The sequence below is a fragment of the Mustela lutreola genome, chromosome 13 (assembly GCF_030435805.1).
Source record: "Mustela lutreola isolate mMusLut2 chromosome 13, mMusLut2.pri, whole genome shotgun sequence".
NCBI lineage: Eukaryota > Metazoa > Chordata > Mammalia > Carnivora > Mustelidae > Mustela > Mustela lutreola.
The window spans coordinates 55,261,510-55,286,825 of NC_081302.1; the positions used below are offsets into that span (position 1 = coordinate 55,261,510).

Consider the following 25,316-nt stretch of genomic DNA (forward strand, 5'->3'; position numbering starts at 1 on the left):
AGGACTGTGGTAAGTGGTGTCACACGCAATACAATGAGTATTAAGACAAAGGGGAGAACACTATGATCCGAGGCCTCTTGAAGACCCTTCAGAGAGGAATCTAAAGCGAGATACAAAATGGGAAAAGTGGAACAAGGAGACTCTGGGACTGGGTGTGTGTGTGCGAACACGTGTGAGTGGAAGGGGAGCACAGGCCCAGCTGAGGGGAAGAACAGATGCTGCAAGGGACTGTGCAGTGGCCCTGAAGAGCTTCAGCGCTGAATGTGGGGTGTGCTTGAATGGCAGGCAACGTTGGCTGAGGTGAGACCAGCATAGGGTCCTAAGGCCCCGACTTCGTTATTAGATGTGGGATAAATACATTAGTTTCAAAAGAGATACAAAAAAGCAACATTAGCTTCTTCCTCTGTTTTTTTTTTTTTTTTTTTTTTTTTTTTGTGGTGTACAGGAGTGAGGGAGGGTTGTACTCTTTGGTTTTTACAACCTCTACTTCTAATTCCAGTAATTTTTAAAACCCACTTCATACTTCTCAAAATAAGATATGCCTATAGTTTAAAAAAGCTATAAGGCCTGTACTATAAGGCCTATAATTAAAAACAACTATCCCGTCTGTCACCTGTCCCCCCAACCCCTTCCTGCTCCTTGGAGGAGATCACGTTTTTGGTTTGCTTTATTATGAAAGAGAGTTATTTGCCAGAGTGAGCTCGTTACACAGCTCCATGCAGTTAGTTACTCTCAGTTTGATAAATCTATGTGTTATCCAGAAGAGAGACACTAACTGGTAACCAACCCATCCCTCCCCACAAAGAGAATGAATCCTGCCGTGAAAGAGAAAACTACTTTCAACTTCCAAATTTAAGTAATGTGTACATACTGATATTTCTCAATTTACCGTTTTTAGAGATTACCTTCTGTCTCCCTAGTAGACAAAGAGAAATTTAGCAGCCCTGTACCATCACCACCTCCTAGCAAGCTTCCTCCCATATCTTCCCAGTATGTTAAAGTAGCGATTTGGGGTTGAATCAAAACTCTGTGTTTAGATTGTTATGACTGTATAATAATTGTTTACTATTGAGCCACATAGTATAAGAAAACACTTCCTAGCTTGTGCAATATTTAGCTTTTTTGGTGGCCCCTCCCTTTTTGTCTAATACTAATTGCTCCTGCACTTTTTAAAGTTTAAACTTTTAAACTACAAAAGCGCTATTAAAACCATTTTTTCTTTACGTGATCAACAGCATCAGTTAATCTGTCACTTCTATTCTTCCCTCAAGGATCCTCCCACTGAGTTGTCTGGTCTAGTGGTTTCCCAGGCCAGCTGCCCACCTGTTGTCCTGGGGCTTCTTTTTAACACCATCTTGCGAAATCCCTGCGCCTCTCGCCTGTGTTGGGTCCCCCGTTTCCTGGATCCCATGGCTTCCTCTTTCTTGGTTTACATCCTCATTTTTGTAGAGCACATTCTCTAGTAGCTTCCTGAGAAAAGGTACATGGGAGGTAAATTTGTTGAGACCTTCCTTAAGCGTCTGAAAACGTCTTAATTCTACACTCAACACTTGCTACTTAAGCTTGTCATTGAATCCTAAGTAAAATCATCTCCTTAAGCATTGTGAGGGCTGAACTGTCTTTGGGTGCTTGAGGAGCCTGGTATCATTGGCATTCCTGATCTTTTATATATGACCTATTTTTCTGGAAGTTTTTGGAATCTTCTTTGTAATCCCTGGTATTCTGAAACCTCATATTAAAGGATCTCAGTGAGGATCTTTTCTTATCCATTTTTCTGGACCCTTCAAATGTGGATATGCCTATTGTTTCATTTTGAAATTTTTCTTGTATTATTTTTTGATACTTGTCTCCTCACCATTTTTTTTTTCCTGTTTTCTCTTTCTGGAACTCCTATGGTAAGATGCGGAATCTAATGGACTCATCCACTGCATTTCTTACCTTCTTTTCCCTCTTGTCCACCTTTGCCCTGTTAATCTACTTTCTAGAAAGTTTACTTGACTTTATCTTCTATACCTCTGGATAATTTTTTTTTTTTTTTTTTTTTTTTTTTTTTTTTTTTTTTACTCTGAGTTTAATTTCCAGGAGCTCTTATCTTCAGATTATCCTTTTTAAAAATAGGATGCCCTTTTTATTTTGTAGATCTAATACTGTCCTCTAATCTTTCTGAAGATATTTAGGTTCTTTAAAGTTTTTCTTCTACTTCTGAGTTATCTATATTTTCACTGAGCAACCCCCCCCCCCAACTTCCCTGTTTTGATCTCTATATTTTATTCTGTATTTTATGTTGGGGCTTAAACTCACTGGTGACTCTCTCACTATTCATTTATATTTCAGATACAAACACACACACACACACGCACTTTGGAACAGTGAGTCTTTACAAGACTAAGTGGAAGCCCTGCATGGGTGCAGGGCATTTTTATTACCTGGCAAGCATCCTTGTGGGGTAACTGGGTAGGGAATCCAGCCATTTTGATAGGAATTCCAAACACCAGTCAGGTCATTTCTTTGAGTTGTTCAGTTTCTTTAGATGAGCATCCTTTAAACTCTTATCTAAAGAGCTGGTCCCCAGCACTAGCTGCTCTGGAGCTCTGCTATGAAATAGTCCAGGAGGGTCGAACTTGTTCCCTGTGGAGTTTAGTTCCCCTGGCTTTACCTCTCCAGTCTGGGCTGCATTTCCTTGAGTCCAGAGCAGCTCTGAGTCACTTTAGCTGGAAACTGTGCCTCAAGCATCCAGCATGGATGGAAAACTGTTAGGGATGATGTGATGTAGGGAGAGGACTAATGCTCACACCCTTCCAAGTCTCCCCAGGGTCCTCCAGAATGAATTTGCAGGCTTTTCCCAGGCTAGCTCAGCTCCTCCTCCTCCATCAAGGTGCCATCTTCCCCAAATGTGCTGACATCTCCTACTTGGCAGCATCTCCTCCTTGGCTTGGTCTCTCTTGCTCTCATTCTCTTTTTATCTTTTTTGTAGATTTTTGACCCTTTACTACAATTTCAGGGAGATTTGGGGATAAGAAGATGTGAATGCATTGTCTTCAATCTGACAGAACACAGGTTTCCAGTCTTATAAATTTTTCCTGGGTTTTATGTACTTATTATGTATTCTACTCTGGTCTAGTTTGTTTATCCAGAGAATTTCAGGTTACCCCTAATCAACGACTAACTACCTGAAACCTATTTTCAGGGAGAATGTTGCCCAAATCAGTTTAATTATCCATTATTTTCAAGGTAGTGTTATGCAAAGTGAGTTGAACTCCTCTAAGAATTTAGCTTTACAGTGTCTCATTGTTATCTTGACTCCAGAAGTTTGGACCCATAATCAACTTGAGGCAGATGCCACGTCAATTTCTTAGTACAAGGGAAGGAAGGAAAGAAGGGAGGGAGGGAGGGAGGGAGGGTTGAGAAGGTGAGCTGGGGGGACAGAGTGGGGAAGGAAATAAAAGAAACACACATCAAGAAAAGGATTTTAAAAAATCCTGAGACGACTGGCCCAAATAACTATTTTAAGAAAACCTGTATAAGTTTATTAAACAAGAGAAAAGACTGCTGAAAGTCATCTGACTTTAAGATAACTCTAAACAATGCTCACTCACACCGAAGGCATTCAAGTAATGAAATCACTAAGTGTTTAGGGAGAAACTCCATCCATTCATTCATTCAGGAACACGAACCCAAAATTCATATAAAAAACACCATTATCCAGCAAAAACAATCCAGATAAGAAAGTGTCACAATTACATGCTCAGATTATCTTCCAGTTATGTTCCTGTCCTTTTACTGCCCCCAAAACTATCTATGTATGCACTAATATATATTATATATATTCCTTACCTCATTCCCAAAATAAATTTAGGTCAGATTACTGGCTATCCTTTTAATATGTTTTTATTTTTCCTGAATATATTTCTTACAAATTTGTCTACCTGAAATTATGTAATTCTCTCTATACTATGCCATAACTCAATTATGGGCCAATAACTGTTTTAAAAAGTAAGTATGTTGTCCACAACAATGCTTCTAAAGCAGCTGTGATCATATCTTTGCGCTTCATAAGATGAAAGACTTTGTAGTCAGACTGACCTTGTTTTAAATCCTAACTCTTCCAACATACTGAATGTATGATCTTCAAAAAGCTCACAATCTCCTTAACAGGAAAACAGACATAATATTATCTATTTTGCAGGTTTTTATGAGGATCAAATAACATAATACATATAAAGAGCCTGACATATTCTACATGCCCAATAAATAAAAGCTATTAAAATCAGAGCATAAGAAGAAACCTTTAACTCTCTAGAAGTATATCTTTTCTAAGTGAACAGTTTTCACTTCTGTTCTTAGGCATCACATCACTGGTAAGCTGGTCCATTAGAAGGAACATGTGAGTTACTTAGGAGTGATGGGGATAAGTTCTATAGGCAATTAGGGAAAGCAATATGGGGGTGGCAGGGACCGTGGAAAAAAATTGAAGATAATATTTGACTCTGGATCAGTTTCTTAACCTTTTGGGGACACTATTAACAGCAAAATTGGGAGGCTAGATGAAGCTCCTTCAGATATTAAAGAGAAAGAGTTCTACAGTTAGGTAATTTTGGAATATGTGTTCATCTCCCCCATTCCAGGGACCAGTTTGGATTTGTTCAACCTGGTGTATCACAAACTTATTTGCTTACAAATCATCCCCACTTTTTTTTTTTTTTTCAGGTACTACTTATTAACATATTTTGGAAAGGATGATGAGTTGACCTGCAGCTTCTCATTCTATAATGTTTCTCTGAGTCTTATGGCCTCAGTTAAATGGTCTAGATAAGGAAAAAAAAGGAAAATATAATGTGTCAGAGGTTTTATTTATTGATTTCTCCTACAGCAGCATTTAACTTTTATGGGAGAAAGTCTATCATGGTTTCAAGGAAATTTCTAAGTATAGGTTAACATCTCCTCCACATGGTACCATCAGTATCTCTGATCACCAACACATTGAATGAACTGCTGCCAATTTGGTAGATTTGATTTGGTGAAGAAGAGAGTCAGATTACTAAGACACATCTGGCAATTTTGGCAATCAGTGAATGAAATGAATCAGCAAGGTAGTGATTGGACTGGCTGCTCACTGATCAGCAGGACCTGGATGGAAAATCTCAGGATAAATTAATCCTGAGGCTGCTGGACTACACCGTGAAAACAGAAGACTCAAATGGGCATTTCATGGGCATAATTTTTAATGCTACAATTACAAGTTAAACTGCTAAAACGATTTGTCACCAAAAACAATTTCACTTCTCCTATCAACCTACCAGCATTTACTTTGATCTGAAAGGAAAGGGCTGTGCTGTATGTTGCTGGCAATAAAAGGATATACAGCAGGAAAGAGGCCAAAGAACCCACCAAAAGAGTATCCAAGAGCCAGAAGCTGTGTCAGGAACTTTCCATGTAGCCTTCAATAAGTCTTTGTTTTCTTACTGGTAAAAATATCCTCAAGGAGCTTATAGCTAAGTTGATTATATTTATAAATTTGGGATTTTCATTTAATGCTTCTTACATTACAAAATCATTCTTAATTTATCTACATAGCAGAGATAAAAGTGAATGAATATGTTGATGTTCTTTAACTAATTACATGAAATAAACCCCCCTCCTTCACCTTAATTGCAGGAGTTCCAACACAACCTGTTGCTATGTTTTCTTTTTTCTCTTGATGTGTCTCTTTCCCCTCTAGGCTGCTAAGGTTTTAAAGTGTTCTAATTTTTTCTATCTTTTCATTAAATACTCTGCCTCAAAAGCATACTTTTCCTCCTCCTTAAAAGGAAATTTATCAAAAAAAAAAAAAAAACCAACATTGTTGAATTAAAGAATAAGTGTGTTGGTAGTAGGGTAGCCCAATCATCCTAGTTTGTCCCGGACAGATAGGTGTCCCATGTGTTGGGCCTTCTGGACCCTAAAACTGAGACAGTCTTCTGGCAAACAGTGACAGTGGGTAACCTTGGTTTGTGGCCTGAGTGAGAGGACTGGACTCTTGCACCAGAAAGTTGTAATTTTAATCTCCCTATTAGAAGTTCTCTTCTTTCATTGCCAAACAGCTGTAGAAAGCAATCAGACACCAGAAGGATGAATGAATTTAATGACCTTTAAGTTTCCTTTACACCGGTGGTTCTCAATCCTGGCTCCTTTCTAGATCATCTGGTTAAGTTTTTTAAAATGATGCTATTCCCTGATTTGGTCTGAAGGTGAGTCCCAATCATTAGAATATGTATTTGAAATTCCCCAGTTCATTCTAAGGTTACCATGGGCTAAAAAACACTACTTTGCATACATTCTGGGATTCAAACTACAGATCTAATAAGAGCCACTCAGAGCCAGGAGAAATCTACTTTATGGGTACTGACTTTTTAAACATTACATGTAAGTTTCCATATCACATCTTAAACACGTGAATGTTTAAGAACTGACTGTATATTTATTTACCTAAGGATCAGCATATATAAGTTTCTGTCTTTTCATGTTTTCATTCTGACCATCAAACACCACCATCTATTGCCTTTGTGTGTGTGTATTGGGCACTGTGGGGCCACAAAGGTTTAAAACTCAAAACTCAAGCTGCCTTCAGGGAGCTCACCATGTAACACATGAAAGGTGACTAAACAATGGAGTCACCAGCCACAAGAGGAGATCAAAGAGGAAATGGCTGTGCCCAGAGACGGTTGGGAAATCTGTACAGGGTGGTAGGTAGGGTTTAAACAAGGCCTTGAAGACTGGGTGGAATTTCAATTAGAACCAGGAAAGGCAATCCCAGAAGGGAGAAAAACACTTTTGGGGTAGGTAAGAAGCAAATATAAATATAATAGGGGTGCCTGGGTGGTTCAGTGGGTTAAAGTCTCTGCCTTCAGCTCAGGTCATGATCCCAGAGTCCTGGGATCGAGCCCCGCATGGGGCTCTCTGCTCAGTAGGGAGTCTGCTTCTCCCTCTCTCTCTTTGCCTGTTGCTCTGCCTTCTTGTGATTTCTTTATGTCAAATAAATAAATAAAATCTTAAAGAAATATAATAAAAATAAAGAAATGTAAATATATATACACATTCTACACAATGGAAACCATATCTAGGGAGGCAAGTAACTCAGTATAAGGCCAACCGCTGAACAAGGGGGTCATAATCACCCAATCATTTTTTTGGTGATGATCACCCTATGACACTGAAAATGAGAACTGGACTGGTGGATGAAAGAGCTGGTTTAAGACAGGCATAAAGTCCAGCTTGGGGACCAAGCCACTGAACGGCAGTGGCAAAAGTCCCTTCCCTCTCTTGTGCTAGGCCCACTGAAGAGACCTCATCACCCAGACATCAAGTCAAATGCTCCAGCAGTCGTGGCCAAACTCTTTGAGGTTCCACCCTATCTAATCAAGTGGTTATTTAATGTTGAAGGACTACAGTTACGATAGAACTTGTGCAAAAGTTATGCATTAGTTGTCATGTTAAGTGATGATTATCAAGCATTGATTTTCAATTACTTTTACAATGCAATGGCCTTTTCTCTGATTTCAGAATTAAGCACTACTATTCCATTTGTCTTTGCCTCCTAAAAGAGTTAATTTTCCTATTTATTCCAATATCTGGCCTTCATGCAAGATATGAACTAAATGTCAATGAATGATCTGGGTATGCATCATCTCAGGAAGTCAGTGGGCAAAATTAACATTTAGAAGTAGGCACCACTGGTTATTTCACACATTATTAACTTATATTACAATTCAAATAAGCTTACAGCTGGCAAAAAAAAAAAAATCTCTTCTGTAAAGTGATCTCAAACATAATAGGCTTAATCAGAGATAAATTAAATTAGGCAGCCATGCATACTACAGCATATTAATTCTGAGTAGTTATTAAATACATTTTCTGTTATCAGTGGCGTGAACAACATTATATGCAAACATTCTTCAAGAGGGTAGCAACTAAAGTTTATGTCTGGGATGCTATGTGCCTGACATTTTCCTATGCCTTCTTACACTTTTAAATAATCTTCTCTGCTAATAGGGGCACTAGGTTTGGTTCCCATAAACCAGTCAACTTTACTCCCAATTAAGCAAAAGAACAGCAAACAAAACTGCCCAGGGGGAGGGGTGGGCTTTTCCAAAGGGAGCTTTCCTACCTTTCTATGGCATTTTTTTTTTTTTTTTTAAATTAAAGAAGGCATTAGTGAAACACAGCTCAGGTAAAACCATCCAAAGTATAAGGCAGTGAATATTCATTATGTGAAAAACTGATGCATCTCACTCTGTGTTTTGGGTCACCTGTGTTGCCTGAGAATATCCAAAGAAGGAAATTATTAAGGTGTAAAGTTATTTTGTAAAGAATATCCTACCATGCTCTCTTTCCTTAAATGGTAGTAATCTGGGGTGCCTGGGTGGCTTAGTGGGTTAAAGCCTCTGCCTTCGGCACAGTGGGTTAAAGCCACTGCCTTCAGCTCAGGTCATGATCCCAGGGTCCTGGGATTGAGCCCCGAATCAGGCTCTCTGCTCAGCAGGGAGCCTGCTTCCTCCTCTCTCTCTGCCTGCCTCTCTGCCTACTTGTGATCTCTGTCAAATAAATAAATAAAATCTTTAAAAAAAATGGTAGTAATCTAAGCCATCAACTAGCACTTGGATTCTCAAAGCTAGCATACAGTGCTTCTGTGAAAGAAAGTAGATACACCGAAGCCTTTATATACACACGTGCACATGCACCCTCTTCCTTGATTGACTTCTGCCATATTATCTAGTTCTTTTATTAATCAATCAGGCCCTTTAGTTTCTGTATCCAGAAGCAATGCAAGTAACTAGGTGTGACCACCCTCCCACCCTTAAGTTCGAGAAAAGCATTTGACACTTTTTGCACTTTGCACATTTAAAACTCAATGTAAGGTGACAAGAACATTAAGCTGCCCAGTGAGCAAAATGTGAGACTAATCACTATCTGTTCTTATCCGTGGGTACAATAATTGGCAAATTAAAGTACCTGAGAATAGTTGGCCCACCTGCATCAAAAAGCATCACTTTGAAACGGCTAATGAAGATGAATGTACCCACCAGCTTTACTGACAAGTCCTCCAAACACCAGCGGACTGAAAAAGCAACATTACAGCCCCCATCTAATTGACTGTAAAAAATGCAACATGTAGACTTTTTGTTATTTAAAGGGGTAAAATCCAAACCCCTTCAGTATGTTTTTTAGACATACTGGTGGAATTAAGTCTAGTACTTATCCCCCAAGACCCAATGCTTTTCTTTTTATCCTAGAAGACTAGGAGACTAGTCTTCTAGGATAAAAGACTTTTATCCTAGAAGACTAGTAGGCAATCAATTTGCCTACTAGAATGTTGAGTTTGTAGTTTTAGAACAGCCAGATTCAAATAAATATAAATGCCACAAAAAAAGGACATAACTTAGTTTTAGTAACCTTGCTACTGTCTGTTCATCCACCCATCCATTTATCCATTTACTTGACATGTACTTAATACCTGCTCTGCCCTAGGTATGCCTTGATATTTGGCACAAAGAGATGAATGACATCTCCTTAGGGGGCTTGCCAACCCCCAAAGGAAGGCTTCCTGCATACAAACAGCAAAGAGGGATGTCAAGTTATCATGGAAATACTGCCAGAGCACCTCCCTGCCCTTAGAGACTTTGGAAAGGAGACTCTTGAGCTAAATTCTCAGATATCTAGGCATAAAATGGAGAGTTTTTGAGGCTGAACAAACTTGGGAAAAATCTTCTAAGCTGAAAGAACAGCATGGGAAAACCAACACAAAGGTCATGGTCTGCTTGAAGGAAAGAAATTGCCTTCAGAATATATGATGGAAATAAATACAGGAGGCAGGAGATCAACAGATGATGAAGAGAGAGGGAGGCAAGGGCGAGGATATAAAGGGCACTGGAAGGCACGTCAAGGGGTTTGGGTTTAATTCTATAGGTGGTTGTTTGCAAAATCTGGGCCAGATAACCCTTGAGCCCTAGGGAGGGAGGGAGGTGGGACAAGGACGGAGTGGAGGGAGGGGGAGGCCAGGGAGTCAGGACTCTGGGTCCTGCAACTCTGCCTGAAGCACAGTAGCTTGGCGAGTATCTCTCTTATACTGGGCCTTCTTAATTTTTTAAATAGCTCTTAAAATTTGAACTAGTTTTACAGAAAAGTTGCCAAGATAGTACAGAGTTCCCATAAATGCTTCACCGAGTTTCCCCTAACATTAACCTTTTATGTTACTGTGGCACATTTGTCGTAATCAAGAAACCAATACCGGGGCGCCTGGGTGGCTCAGTGTGTTAAGCCGCTGCCTTTGGCTCGGGTCATGATCTCAGGGTCCTGGGATCGAGTCCCGCATCGGGATCTCTGCTCAGCAGGGAGCCTGCTTCCCTTCCTCTCTCTCTGCCTGCCTCTCTGCCTACTTGTGATCTCTCTCTGTCAAATAAATAAATAAAATCTTTAAAAAAAAAAAAAAGAAGAAAGAAACGAATACCAGTACACTGCTATTAGCTAAACTCCAGCCTTCGTTCCTATCCCACCAGGATTTCTGCTAATGTACTTTCTCTGTTCCAGCATCCAGTCCAAGACACCACATTGCGTTTCATCATAACAGTTTCTCAGTTTTTCCTTGTTACTCATGACCCTGACAGTTTTGAGAAATATTAGCCAGTTTTTTAGAGGACGTCCTTTACTTTGGTTTTGTCTACTGTTTTCCATATGACCAGACTATGTTTATGGGTTTGGGGAGCAATATTGCAGAGATAAGGTACATTTTTTCATCAGGTCACAGCAGGAGCTGTATGATATCAACAAGACTTACCACTTGTGATGATAACCTTGATCACTAGTGTTTAACAGGATTCTCCTCTGGAAAATTACTCTTCCTCTTCTTCACAAATTCCCTTATTGGGAGTCAGTCATTAAGTTCAATTCCTACTGGAGGATGAGAATAAACTTTACTTGCTGGAGGAAACCATATCTGCCTTTGCTAGGTGGAATTATTTTATAAGGAAGATTTGTCCCTTCCATTCCAGTTATTAATTTGTTCAATCAGTTATTTATATGGATGAACTCATATATATTCATCTTATACTTTCAACTGTAATCCAATACCACATTATCTATTTTGTTGCTCAAATTATTCGAGCCTTGGTCACTGGGAACTTTTTTAGGTTGGCTCTTATGTCCCTTTTGACATGCCCCCATTCTTCTGGTTCTTGAGTACCTTACTGCTTTGGGGAATAACAAATGCTCCAAGTTTACATTGTATGTTTCCAACCTCAGCCCTAGAACCAGCCACTTCTTCAAATATTCCTAGTTCCTTTTATTGGGGCATGAGGTTCAGAAACCAGTATTTGGGCGCTGGTGTTTTAGCTGCCATGGGGGTAGCACTGCCCCCAGGGCCTGTCAGCAGGAAGAGCTAGGGAAGGTATGGAGATATTCAAGCCCAGGTATACACACATAACCACAATTGTTCCTATACCTGTCCGTTGATATATATATATAGATAGATATATCTATCTATCTATCTATATATATATATATATTGGGTTACATGTTCCTATGTGACATGTCCATCTCTAATCCAGTACTAAGGTTTTCATTCCGGCCTCCCCTCCTTGCTTATCTGCAAATGCTGCAGCAGGGAGAAAACTGGCTCTTACTATCCATTTACTGTTTTGTTCAACTCCAGGATTTGAACCTGAAAACAGATTTCTACTACTTTAAAATAAGAAGAAGAGCCTGAAAACAGATACTGTAAGAGAAGGTCATTAGATTATTTAATTTATAAAAGTACCATAATTATCTTTGTATTTTTAGAAATGTTACCCTAAAATGAGTGAGAAAAGGCTCAAAGGGGCTGGGCTGAGCTGTGAGGCAAGGATGCTATGATTCTCCACATGGAGGGTAAGGACCTGCCATAGCTATGGAAATACAGAAGAAAGAATAGACTTGAGAGAGATTTTAGAAGATTAATGCATTGAAGTGGTTAGATGTGGAAAGTGAGAGAGATAAGTCAGAGATGAATGTGGATTAAATAATGGGGTATCCAATGTGCTTTTATCTGAGTTAGACAAGACACAGGAAAGAAAGAGTTCGAGAAGGAAATAACTCAGTCTGGGGACTTTTAAGTGGAATACCCATGCAGACATGCTTCAAAGGCTTGCTGGAATGAGGTTCAGATTTCAGCAGAGTTGTCTAAGCTGTAGAAGTGAATTTCAGGGTCTTCGGCCCAAAAAGGAAGATGGAAAACCTTGGGACTGGATGAAAAGGCCAGAAATGTATGAAGAATAAAGAACAGACCAGGGCAACAGCCTATGATGACAGATACATGCTGAATTCTAATACAAATCATAGAAAATGGAAAGGACTTTTGAATTAGATAGTATATAGTGCTAAAGAAATGTATGGCTTTATTTTTTTTCTTTTAAACATCATCACTGTAACTGTTCTGTTTTCACCAAATCATTTCATGGTTCTTCTAGGCACATAAGAAGACTATAATTCCCACTAGTCCTTGCATTTAGGTGTAAAGGTAACTATTTCTAGACAAATGAATGTGGATTGCCACATGCAGCCTTAGCCCTGAAAAATCTTCTGTGGGATCCTGTACTTCATTGTCTATCCCAGTGTCTATTTCATTGATAATCAGGTACAAGATAAAGTGAAAGATTCAAGAACAAAAGAGAAAAACTGTATGAGTCACTTAATGGATAAAGAAGAAACCTTTGAGAAAATTAAACATCCATTTATAATAAAATAATAACCAACTAGGAATGGAAAAGAACTTTTCCAATCTGATAAAAAGCATCTCTGAAATCCTACGGCTAAAATCTTATTCAATTTTTAACACAATAAAAGAGTCCTCAGGAAATCAAGAGCAAGGCAAGGATAACCAATCTCACCACTTCTTTCCCAAGAGGTTTGAACCACTACAATAAAGTAAGAAAAAGAAATAGAAGATAAACATAGGAAAGAAACAAAACTGTCCCTATGTGCATAGTTTATATTTAAAAATCCTATGAAATCTACCAAACAATAATTATAGCTGGTAAATAAGCTTATAAAATCAGCACAGTTTTATTTTTATACTGAGATATAATTCACATACCATATATTTAATCCTTTTTAAGTGTACAGTTCAATGGTTCTGTGTATATTTATAAGATTGTGCACCTATTTATTATCCTTATTTAATTTTAGAATATTTTATCATCTAAAAAGGAAACCTGTACCATTAGCACTCACTCTCCATTCCCCCAAGTCCCTGGTAACCACTAGTCTACTTTCTGTCTCCATGGGGTTGCCTTGTCTGAACACTCCACATGAATGGAATTAGACAACATCATGTCTTTTTTGTCTGACTTCTTTCCCTTGGCATTCTGTTTACAAGTTTCATCCACATTGTAGCATTTATCTGTATCTCATTCCCTTTTTTGGCTGAATAATATTCTGTTGTGTGTATATGCCACATTTTGTTTATCTATTCATTAGCTGTTTGGGTTTTCTATACTTTCAGCTATTAGGAATAATATTTGATGGACATTTGTATTTGAGTTTTTTGTGTGAATATATATATATATATATATATATATAGATATAGATATATAGATATGTATTTTTAAAGATTTTATTTATTTGCCAGAGAGAGGGCACAGAAGAGAGAGTATAAGGAGGGATAGTGGCAGGCAGAAGGAGAAGCAGGCTTCCTGTTAAGCAAAGAGCCAGAAGAGGGACTTGATCCCAGGACTCTGGGATCATGACCTGAACTGAAGGCAGATGCTTAACTGACTGAACCACCCAGGTGTCCCAGTGTGAACATATATTCTCAGTTCTCTTGGTTTTATATCTGAGAGTACAATTTCAAGGTCAAATGGTAATTCTATGAATAACTTTTTGAGGAAATGCCAAATTCTGCTCCAAAGTGGTTACAGTTATTTCACATTCCCACCAAAAGGAATAATGGTTCAAAATCTCTACCCCCTAACCAACACTTACTATCATCAGTTTTTTTTTTTTTTAATTATAGTGATCCAAATGGGTATGAAGCAGTATTTTACTGTGGTTTTCATTTATGTTTTCTAAAAACTAGTGATTATATTTTGTGTTATATTCATACATTTGTAGATTGCCATATCAACATTAGTCTTCAAGAACATGTGGTGTCATTGTCCACATATTATGCTTATTTTGCTATACTTATTCCTAAGCATTTTTTAAAAAAAAATGTTGATGCTATTTTAAATGGAACTGTTTTCTTAATCATTTTTAGATTGCTCATTGCTGGTGTATAGAAATATAACTGGTTGTAATACACGGATCTATCCTGCAGCCTTTCTGAATTCATTCATTAGCCCCAATGGTTTTGTGTGTGTGTGTGAATTCCTTAGGATTTTGTCTATATAAGACTGTGCCATCTGTATTCAGAGTTTGTTTTATATGTCCCTTTTCAATTAAGATGCCCTTTATTTCTTTTCTTGCCTGCCTTGGCTAAAACCCCCAGTATATTATTGAATAGAGGTGGCAAGAGAAGATATCCTTGTCTTGTTTCTCATCTTTGGTAGGAAACATTTTCAGTCTTTCACCACTAAGTATGATGTTAGTTGTAGGTTTTTCATAGATATCCTTTATCAGGTTGAGAAATTTTCTTTATATATCTAGTTTGTTGAATAGTTTTATTATGAAAAGTATGGGTCAAATGTTCTTTCTGGGTCTACTGAGATGATCACATGGTTTTTGCCCTTTTTTTTCTATTAATATGGTATCTTAAATTGATTAACTTTTGAATGTTGTACTAGCCTTGCATTCCTGAGATAAATCCCACTTGCCCATGGTGTATAATTCTCTTCACATGTTGTTTCATTCCTAAATAATATTGGTCTGTAGCTTTCTTATATTTGTTCGATTTTGGCATCAAGATAATACTATAATTAGAGTTTTTTATGTTAGCAGTAAGCAATTAGGAGATAAAAAAATCAAAATTTCACCTGAAGTATTAAAAATACTTAAAATTCTTAGTAATATGAAATAAGAAGCATATAAGAATTTTACACAAAAAACTACCAAATATTGCTGATAAATACTAAAGAAGACCTATCAAAATGGAGAAGGTACATATGCTTATGAATTGTGCTTATGAATTACGCTCATTATTGATGATACTCAAATCTTCCCAAATTGAGACTTAGATTTAATATATTCCCAATAAGAGCCCCACTAAGTTGATTATTGTTAGAAACTGGCAAGCTAATTCTAAAATGTATATAAAATTTCATAACAACTAAGAAAGCTAAACCAATATTGTAAAAGAAGAACAAAGATAGAAGGCATATATATATATGTGTGTGTGTGTGTGTGTGTGTGTGTGTGTATTTTATATAGTAAACCTCAAAAATAGAAGTACAAACAACCCAATATAGATATGGGAAAATAATTTAATGGACATTTTATGAAGGAAGATATATGAATGCCCAGTAAGCACATAAAGAAGTTTTCCAGATATGAATCATCAAGAAAAATGCATATTAGATAAGGAAGTACCACTAAAAACCCATCAGAGTGGCTAAAAGTCAAAAGACTGGTAATACCAAATGTTGAGGATATAGAACAACCAAAACTATCATATACTGTATGTAGGGATGTAAAATGGTGCAACTGCTTTGGACAAAGACCTGTAATTTCTTGTAAAACTGAGTATGTACCTTCTATGACTTAAATTCCACTCTTCAATAGTGACTTAATGGAAATGAAAGGCTCTGTTTACAAAAGGACTTGTTCAGGAATGCTCATAATAACTTCATTTATTAAAGTCAAACCTGCAAAGAGCAAAGGTGTTCATCTATTGAAGAATGGATCAATGAACCATGGCATATTTATGGAATACAATATCAGTCCCCAGGAAATAGAAATGTACAGCAAAGGAAACAGTCACCAAACCTAAAAGACAACCTACAGAATGGGAGAAGATTTTTGCAAATGTTTTATCAGATGAAGATGGATATCTGAAATCTATAAAGAACTTAACTCAATACCTGAAGAATAACCCAGTCAAGAAATGAGCAGATGACATGAACAGACACTTCTCCAAAGAAGACATATAAATGGCCAACAGACACATGAAAAAGTGCTCAACATCACTCGATATCAGGGAAATACAAATCAAAACCACAGTGAGATACCGCCTCACATCAGTCAGAATGGCTAAAATTAATCAGTCAAGAAGTGACAGCTGTTGGCGAGGATGCAGAGAAAGGGAAACCCTCCTACATTGTTGGTGGGAATGCAAGCTGGTGCAGCCACTCTGGAAAACAGTATGGAGGTTCCTCAAAATTTGAAAATAGAGCTACCCTATGACCCAGAAATCACACTACTGGGTATTTACTCCAAAGATACAGATGTAGTGATCTGAAGGGGCACGTGTACCTGAATGTTTATAGCAGCAATGTCCACAACAGCTGAACTGTGGAAAGAGTCCAGATGTCTATCAACAGATGAGTAGATAAAAATGTGGTGTGTATGTATCTGTGAATATATACACATACATACAATGGATATTACTCAGCCATCAAAAAAAAAAAAAAAAGAAATCTTGCCATTTGCAACAATGTGGATGGAACTAGAGGGTATCTAAGTGAAATAAGTAATTAGAGAAAATTATCATATGATTTCACTCATATGTGGAATTTAAGAAACAAAACAGAGGAGCATAGAGAAAGGGAAGGAAAAATAAAACAAGATTTGATCAGAGAGGGAGACAAACCATAAGAGACTCTTAACCATAGGAAGAAAACTGGGGATTGCTGGAGGGAAGAGGGTGAGGTTATGGGGTAACAGGATCATGGGCATTAAGGAGGGCATGGGATGTAATGAGCACTGGTGTTATATACGACTGATGAATCACTGAACTCTACCTCTGAAGCGAATACAGTATATGTTAATTAAGTGAACTTAAATAAAAATTTAAAAATTAGAAAAAAAAAAGAAATGCATTGATAAACTCAGGAACAGAGTAATCTCAAAAACATTATATTATTTGAAAGAAACCTGACACAGAAGAATATGCAGTATATGATTCTGGTTACATGAAGTTCTAAAACAGAAGTGATTTACTCTGGATGTGAAGAGGGCTGGGGATTTGCTGGGAAAGTGTATGAGGAAATTTTCTGAGGTGATACAGATTTGAGCACATTTGTCAGAACTTACAGAAATGTATACTTAAGATCTGTGTATTTTATGTAAATATCAATTTTGCCTAAAAAAAGAATTATTAAATAAAACACAAAGTTTGAATTCTAGTAATGATATATAACCCAAAGTATTTTGGGTTACAACTTACGTATTAAAATGGGTCCAAAAGTGGGATGGATTCGTAGATGGCTAGAAGGACGGAAGGATAGTGGTGGGTACATGAGTGTTCACTAAACATTTCTTTCTGCCTTTTTGTATGGTTAAAGATTTTCATAATAAAATGATGCAAAAGAAAAAAATTCTTAAAAACGTAGTCTTTCATAATAAATAATAAGTGAATTTTAAAAAATCAAAAGGAAAAAAGAAAGCAATCCCAGTCCTGTAAAATACTAACCAGGTGAATTTGGCAAACTATTTAATAGTCTAAGTGTAAATTTCCTTATTTATAAAATGTAATGGGATAAATAATACCTCATATAAAGGATTGGTAAAGGACTGGACTTGCTGATATATGTAAAGAACAGTTCCTGAGATAAATAAGCACTGAGTAAATGTTTTAGCAACTATTTTTAGTGAGCGTGGAGTGCCTGTGGCCATAAACCCACAAAAATAAGATGTCTCAAAAACAGAAGAGGAGGACTGTGTTTGCACATTTCGTGAAAGCAGTTGTTATGCTTGTTGCATAGATAAAGTCAGATTCACTGTGATTTTTTCCAATGCATGAATGTCATTTATTAGGATTTCAAAGTGAATGAGTTAGTAGAAAGGAAATACTATATTTTTGAAAACCCATAAAGCGTATTTTTAGAAATGGTATTTCCTTGACTTTCATTCCAGGAAAATGCTAACACACGGCATGAAGCATGCTGGGCCCAGAAAAGCGAGCCTGCCAGATGCCACAGCAATAAATAGAGTGAGTCCTTGGAGAGGAAGCGTAAAGCAAGAACATGTAGCATTATGTCTCCCAAACACTTCCCATCTGGTATTTAGCCCACTGAAGTCATGGGGTTTTGGGAAATTCACCCTTGTAGGCCACTTTTAATTAATTTTCTTATTTATTTGTTCAGCAAACACTTAAATCACAGCCTACTTTCGGCACCGTTCTACTATGCATCGCCCTCCAGGACCTAACCAAAATGAAGGTGGATAAGGTAATCTTGGGGGGAAAAGTTCTGAGTGCAGTAAAAGAAGAAAATAGTACTATTTACACCCCGCCACCTCCTTTTCAGGATTCACTTTAAAAATACGATTTTTAGCATTTTTAATCAATAGATGAAGCAACTGAATGTTTTCCTAAGTGACAGAAATTCTCAGACAGGAAAGAAGGTAGCAGAATTTATGTGGGTTATAGCCTACTTTGCTGAGAAGTGTATAAATAAAAATACGTTTTTATAAATGATATTTTCTATAGTGCTTATAAACATCATTTTTATAAATGGTTATTGTAAATGGAAGTGGAATGTCTTCATGTTATATCTTTTACTAAATTGAAATGTAGCAATGTTTCTAATAAGAAAACTGACCTCTAGAATGTTGAAAATTGTTTCATCTTATTATTGCTGCTGTTTGGGGGGTTGTCAAATATATATACTTTTGATAATTCTAAGAAACTGTGATTAATGGATTTTTGCCCAGGATTTTAAAACAACAAAAGAAATTCTTTTAAAAGAAAGGAAAAGTACATTCCATTCCCTCAACTCATCTTTATTTTGGGATTATACTTTCTCTACTAAAATTGAAGATGGAATTTCTAACAGTGATGGCATTGTTCAGTAAATAGCACTCCTTTGTGTGTGTGAAACATTTCAAATGAATGGAAATGGTCTCCGACTTTTTAATCTGGAAAACTTTCACCTATAGTATTTATTCAAATCTTGTCCATATTTTCAGGGAAGAATTTAGAAAAATGCCTTTCTCATAAAAATATGTCATTCCCTTGGGTCTATTTAAAAAGGAACTCCCTTTCCTACCTCCAGTTTGGGGGCACACACACACACACACAAACCCAATACTATCAATAGAAGCTAAAGATAAAATTAAAGAGACATTGGCAGCATGCCAGATTCTGGGATAAGAGGGAAGAGAAAGCTGGTTGGCAGTCACCTCTCCCAGCTCTTATCTTTTTCTCCCACTTCTCTCTTGGGCTGGGGCGCTGGGATGTCCATACTATATGACCTCTTTCTTGAGTGGAGATGCAAGCTGGGAGTCAAGTGTCCTGTGCTTTAATGTCTTATTATCCTTCCCCTCAAGTGAAACCTTACTGCTAAGGGGAAATAAAATGTTACATTTAAATGAAAACAGTCACTTGGAAATCATCTTTCTGAGTTCCATCACTGATACACCTGTAATTTTAAAACAGCCTTTTAATTTAAATAGTAAAAATTTGTCAGACAAGTATATCAAGGAGATCATACTCAAAGTTTACCACTGACTTTAGGCTAATCTACTGTTTTCTAGATTAATACACATTGCTGGGCACCTGGGTGGCTCATTTGGTTAAGCATCTGCCTTTGGGTCAGGTCAGCATCTGGTTGGGGGCTTGGATGGAACCCCCACAGCGGGCTCCCCAGTCAGCAGGGAGCCTGCTTCTCCCTCTACCTCTGCCAGCCCCCACTTGTGCTCTCTCTCAAATAAATAAAATCTTTTAAAAAATTAATATATATTGTTAAGAATGGTAAAAGGCCAAACTTCTGTAATTCCTCTCAGTGTGGATCATCTTAGAATAAAATTATTAGGAAGAAGTTAGGGATTCATGAAGCAGGATAGAGAGGGTTTATGTTGTTCTTGAGATTTTTTACTACTGTATTTACTACTGTATCTACTTGAGAGGTTATAACTATACTGAGATTAAACATCACATAATTCCAACAAGTGTGCTGTCTCTGATTCACCCAGGCTAGGCAGGTTTCCTCATGTTAATTTTGTCTCTCTTACAATCATCCTCAAAATTCTTTGTCCTTCCTTAATTATTTATATCTTTATCTCAAGTAGTAAGAGCACACTTGAAATTTACAAATTTGCTAGGTTTCTAACACTTATTAGTTCTGTTTTCTGCCTAGACTTGTTAAGCTAATTTTGTCTTCAACACATTCAGGAATAATGCATCACTTATCTTTACATTTTGCATAGTTGTTTCTATTTTGAAGAATCCAAATTTAGGTTTCAATTTGCTCAAAATGAACTTGCTGATCAAATCTGAATCAAAAACCAGACTTATTTTTTTACTCTTTTCCATTCCATTTCAAATGTTAACATACGTTCTCAAATAACATTTGGAAAATTTATAATCCAACATTACAACCAACTGTCATTCTCCCAAGCCAGGGGTGGCCTGGTTATTTCTTTTCTTTAAAAAAAAAAAAATTCTATGGACTCTGATATAAAATAAAAGAAATATAAAGGGATGACAGCAGGCCTATTACTACTGGGTACATTTCCTCATTTTCTTCTGAGGCTCCGTGGGGCTGGGATTAGAACCCTGCTGTCCCACTCCAGCTCCTGGGAAGATCAGCCCAAAGAGGAAGGGAAGAAGGCTACCAATTTGGTGACAACTGGAGCAGAGTCCCAGTGCAACGTGGTGAAGGCAGATAGATGGATAAAGCAGATATCTCATTTTCTAAAGCAATATCTGCCAAAATGAAAGGTGTACGATTTGCTGGAATTCCACACTTACTAACAAATATGCCAAATGAGAATTGGGGTCATCTGCAGATCTATCATTATCATGGGTACTGATACAACTCATAATTTAATGTTAGAAGATAGCCCTAATGATCTCACACTGGGAATATTTGTACTACCAGAACAATCTTAAAAACAGATTGAAGATTGAAAGCATTTCCCTGCTCATTCCAGACATACAGCAAAGCCTGAGTATTATGGGGAGGGCCAGCAGAGCAGCTATAGGTAATGTGTGCAGGCACTTCTGACAGAAGCTCTATTTTCTGAAGACGTACACTCAGGTACAAAAGTCGGCTGAAAACTAAACGTGGCCCAAATTTCAACTTAGTAGAACTCCATCAAATACAAAGAAAAATAAAGGTTAAGCGTGGTGGGGGGGACCCTATGGACTTGACTTTCAGAAAAGACCACAGCATTGCTTGCAAGGGAGAACAAAGGAAATCTCAATTCTTATTAATCTTTTTATATAGAAAATTACATTTGGCAAGTGGTAAGAAAATTTACAGTATAATAATTTCCAGCATCTTGAAGGGACTAAATAATTAAAAAGTGTGAGAATTGAACCCAGGAAAGGTTCCACAATTCTAGAAATAATTGCTTTACTCCTGAATTTCTCCAAGTTGCATTTTTTTAGTGGTGTCAACTGGGTCAGCCCATTGTCATATACAGAAATATGATTTACCAAAAAAAAAAAAAAGCTTTAATCCCTTAGAATAACAAAACAAAACCAAATATGAGAGTGCACCAAACTCTAATAAACAGAGCTGTTACAATTTTAAGGAATTAGACACTAGTTTGGCAGCCCGGAAAGATCTGGGAACCCCGAAACTGAGACTTAAATCTAATAACTCTCAAAAATTAATGCTCTCAGTTAACTCTGATCTTTTATTTGTGCTTATACTTCAGTTTTCAGTCACAGGAGGTCGAAATGTTGAAGCTAAGTGTTCTGGTAGATGAAAGATGATTACTAGGAAGGCTAAAATACCTCCAAGTCAAATGACCACATAACCTCTACAAATATTTATTACTGTAACCTCTACAACAATTTATTACCCTGTTTATTCATTCAACCATTCGACAAAGATTTTTTTGGCACACGCTAGGCAAAACACTCACAAGACAGCCCCAAAATCTACTAAAAAAGTACAAATATGTATTCTTTTGAGGATTTTGGTAGTACCCCTTTTTTGAAAGCACCATACACTAAACAAACATTTAACCGATCTGGAAATTTTTAACATTATATCTACCTTTTAAAAAAATTCATATGTGGGGAGCCTGGGTGGCTCAATGGGTTAAGCCTCTGCCTTCGGCTCAGGTCATGATCCCAGAGTCCTGGGATTGAGTCCCACATCGGGCTCTCTGCTCAGCAGAGAGCCTACTTCCCCCCCTCTCTGCCTGCCTCTCTGCCTACTCGTGATCTCTATCAAATAAATAAAATCTTTAAAAAGAAAAACAAATTCATATGCATTTTTCTAATGTTGTTATGAAACCAAGAGATGAAATGTTTGCTTGCTCCAATGGAAAAGGAATGGCTTCTAGAACTAGGGGCCCCCTGCGATGGTGGAGGATAAAACCCCGTGCAAATTTACTTGAAAAACTCTCTCTTGTGGATGCCAACTGAAGGTCAGAATCTGAGGGCTGGAAAGGAATCCCTTCTTCCTTCTTGCATTCTCTCTCTGTCTTTGGTCTATTTCTTCTGTCTTTTCTCACAGTCTGGACACACTTATCCTTGAGTGAGATGGAATGGGCGAAGCCACATTAGAAAATGCCTGTCAGAAAAATCAGGAGGGAAAGAGGAAGGCACATCTACCAGAAACAACAGAGCAAGAAGTAGAAGAGTTTGCTGACAAGAAGGAAGAAAAGGTTTATTTACAGAATTTAAAAAACAAGTATTTCCCAAGGGCCTATTCCAGTGGCAGGCAGGATATAGCCATACCACGTACGAAACCCTATGTCCTCTGTGAACAATAAAAGATTAAAAAAAAAAAAAAAGAAGCCTGTAAATGCTCTGTTATGAGACAGTAGATATTTGGGAGACTAAACAATAATTAACTACTAAGAATAAGCCAGATGTCACATAATTTTAAAAAGTGTTGAGAAAAAAAAAGTGTTGAGTTAAAACAAGTTGCAAAGGTACAAATTCAGTATGATCTCCCCCATTTAAAAATAATATTCCAATATATACAGGGACAGACTTATATTAGTTATGGATATATATCTATATGTCAACATCTATACCTCCATAACCAGTATATATAATATGATATAACACAATATAAATGGAACAATAGGCAACAATTTTATTAGTGTTAATATTACCTCTGGGCAATGGATGAATAGGAAGGAGGGTGATTTTTTTTTTAGCTTAAAAAAAAAAAAAGAAATCCAAAGCAAATATAATAATATAAATATATTAAAATATGGGGATGGATATATAGGCTTTTAAATTTTTCCATAGGTTTAAACTACTTCATAATAAAAAATGTATTTTTAAAAATTTTGTGGTTTAAAAGAAAGATGTGGTAGAAATTTAGGCAATTAGAACAAACTATTCTTGTAAGTCCAATTTTCTTACTTTTGAGCCTGGAATATACAAGGCTGATTATTTTCCATCTTTAGCAAGAGGAACAATGGAGAGTTAATGTAGAAGAAAAGACTGTCCTTGATATGATAAGTCAGTGGCACTTTTGGAAAATGAATGGTAATTTCCAGATGGAAGTGAATTATCTGAACATAATTATATTGAATCCTCTAGGTTTAAAAGAGTGTTTCAATCATATACTATCCATGTAAGTCACTCTTTTCTTCCTTATGGGGTGTGAATGTGAGGTTTAAGGCATGGATACCACATTTTCACTGCTGCTAAAAATGTATAATTAGAGTCTGGATTTGGGAATAGCAATTTAAACATTTAAAGTATTGATTAGTTTTCAAGACCACACTCAACTTTTTTTTTTTTTTTTTTAAACCCCTCATGAATTCTGCCTGTTCTTTCAAAATTACCATTAAGCATTTTCCTAATGTAATTCCAAGGAGCTCACTGGGTCTGAGGTACTCTAGCAGGAAGGAAACTTGAAAACATTTTATTAACTTTGGATCATTTGCAATTCTTAGAATTAATAGCAAAGAGCCAGAGAGTTTTTTGTTTTTGTTTTTGTTTTTGTTTTTTTTACATCATAATGTCAAATAAGCCTGAAATGTTTCACTAGTGAGGTGAGAGTCATGAGATATATTGTTAAATATGAGGGGTGAAAATATATCACAGACACAAGTGGTATTACTCAGTACACATTTTTCTGAAAAAGTAGTCTCCATGCATGAGGATTAGATATATACCCACAGTAAGAGGGCATATTGACCTATAATTTTCAATATTACATCCTTGTATTTTTTATTATATGCCATTTTTCAGCTAGCAGAGGAACATGGTCTCATAAAGCTAATATTTATTCTTCCATGTTTATACAGCTAGTACTGCATTTCAGGAAATGAGAAACTCTGAGAAGTCAAATTTAACTTGGTGTCTTGTGCACAAAAGACAGAACAGGAAAATCACCATGTTTAAAGAATCTGGCTGAGGAACTCAGTCATAAAGCTTTCAATAATTAAATAACATAAGATAAGGGAAGCCTTTGATGCTATTATTTCTCTCTTCAGACATGTCTGCATTTTTGGATATGATAAATCTTCTCATGTAGGATTCCTCAGTTTACTAGAAAACAGAGTCCTCTAGTCCAGTCTATTTTCATAAACTCTGTACTTAACATGTGTATTTTGTAAGAAGGTAAGGCAGATATTAAGTATAAACTATTACAACTCAGATACTCCTACTTAGAATTGTATCTGTAAGTCATGAACACATTCCATTTTGTTCATAAGTAACTTCTGTACTAGGGAATTATATGATTTCTTACGTCAATTTACAAAAAATTCATAGTGAATGAGATTTTATTTTTCTATGAAAAGGTACCTATATTATGATAAATGTCTCAGGAAAGCAGAGCCATTTTAAAAAACATTTCAGAGAGAGAGGGAGAGAGCTCTACATGTTACATATTACAATATATTTCTAGGATGAGCTTTTTTGAAAAAGATTTCCTATTTTAGAGAGAGCACATATGCACATGAGAGTAAAGGGGGGGCAGAAGGTGGGGGAGAGAGAGAATCTCAAGCAGACTCCCTGCTAAGTGCAGTGCCCAAAGAGGGGCTCGATTTCACAATCCCACGACCTGAGCTGAAATCAGGAGTCTGACGCTTAACCGACAGAGCTACCCAGTAGCCCCAAGAAATCAGAGCCTTAACAGACTGTCTGGGGGAGAAATTTCCTGAAGCTCAATTGTTTCTACATTCTTTCAATTTACAACTTTCCTTGGGACCTTGGAAGGATCCAGAAAGATAAAAGGCATCAAGTCATTTCCCCATTCTCTGCTTGAAGCATAGAGTAGGAGTCATCA

At 37.0% G+C, this 25,316-nt stretch overlaps 1 protein-coding gene across 10 annotated transcripts in view; it reads right to left on the reverse strand.

Moving 5' to 3' along the window:
- Positions 1 to 25,316, reverse strand: part of ENOX1 (ecto-NOX disulfide-thiol exchanger 1) — a 572,082-nt gene that overhangs the window by 252,172 nt on the left and 294,594 nt on the right. For 5 of the 10 annotated variants that reach the window (XM_059144563.1, XM_059144559.1, XM_059144562.1 and 2 more), the window contains one exon: positions 1,324 to 1,470. The exons of 1 other annotated variant lie outside the window; for it this stretch is intronic. In XM_059144563.1, the coding sequence (XP_059000546.1) occupies positions 1,324 to 1,411 (88 nt within the window). In that variant the 5' untranslated portion in view covers positions 1,412 to 1,470. Of the gene's footprint in view, positions 1 to 1,323; positions 1,471 to 10,810; positions 10,927 to 25,316 lie in introns of all 10 variants that reach the window. 4 more of the 10 variants (XM_059144561.1, XM_059144560.1, XM_059144569.1 and 1 more) reach the window with 4 other exon arrangements.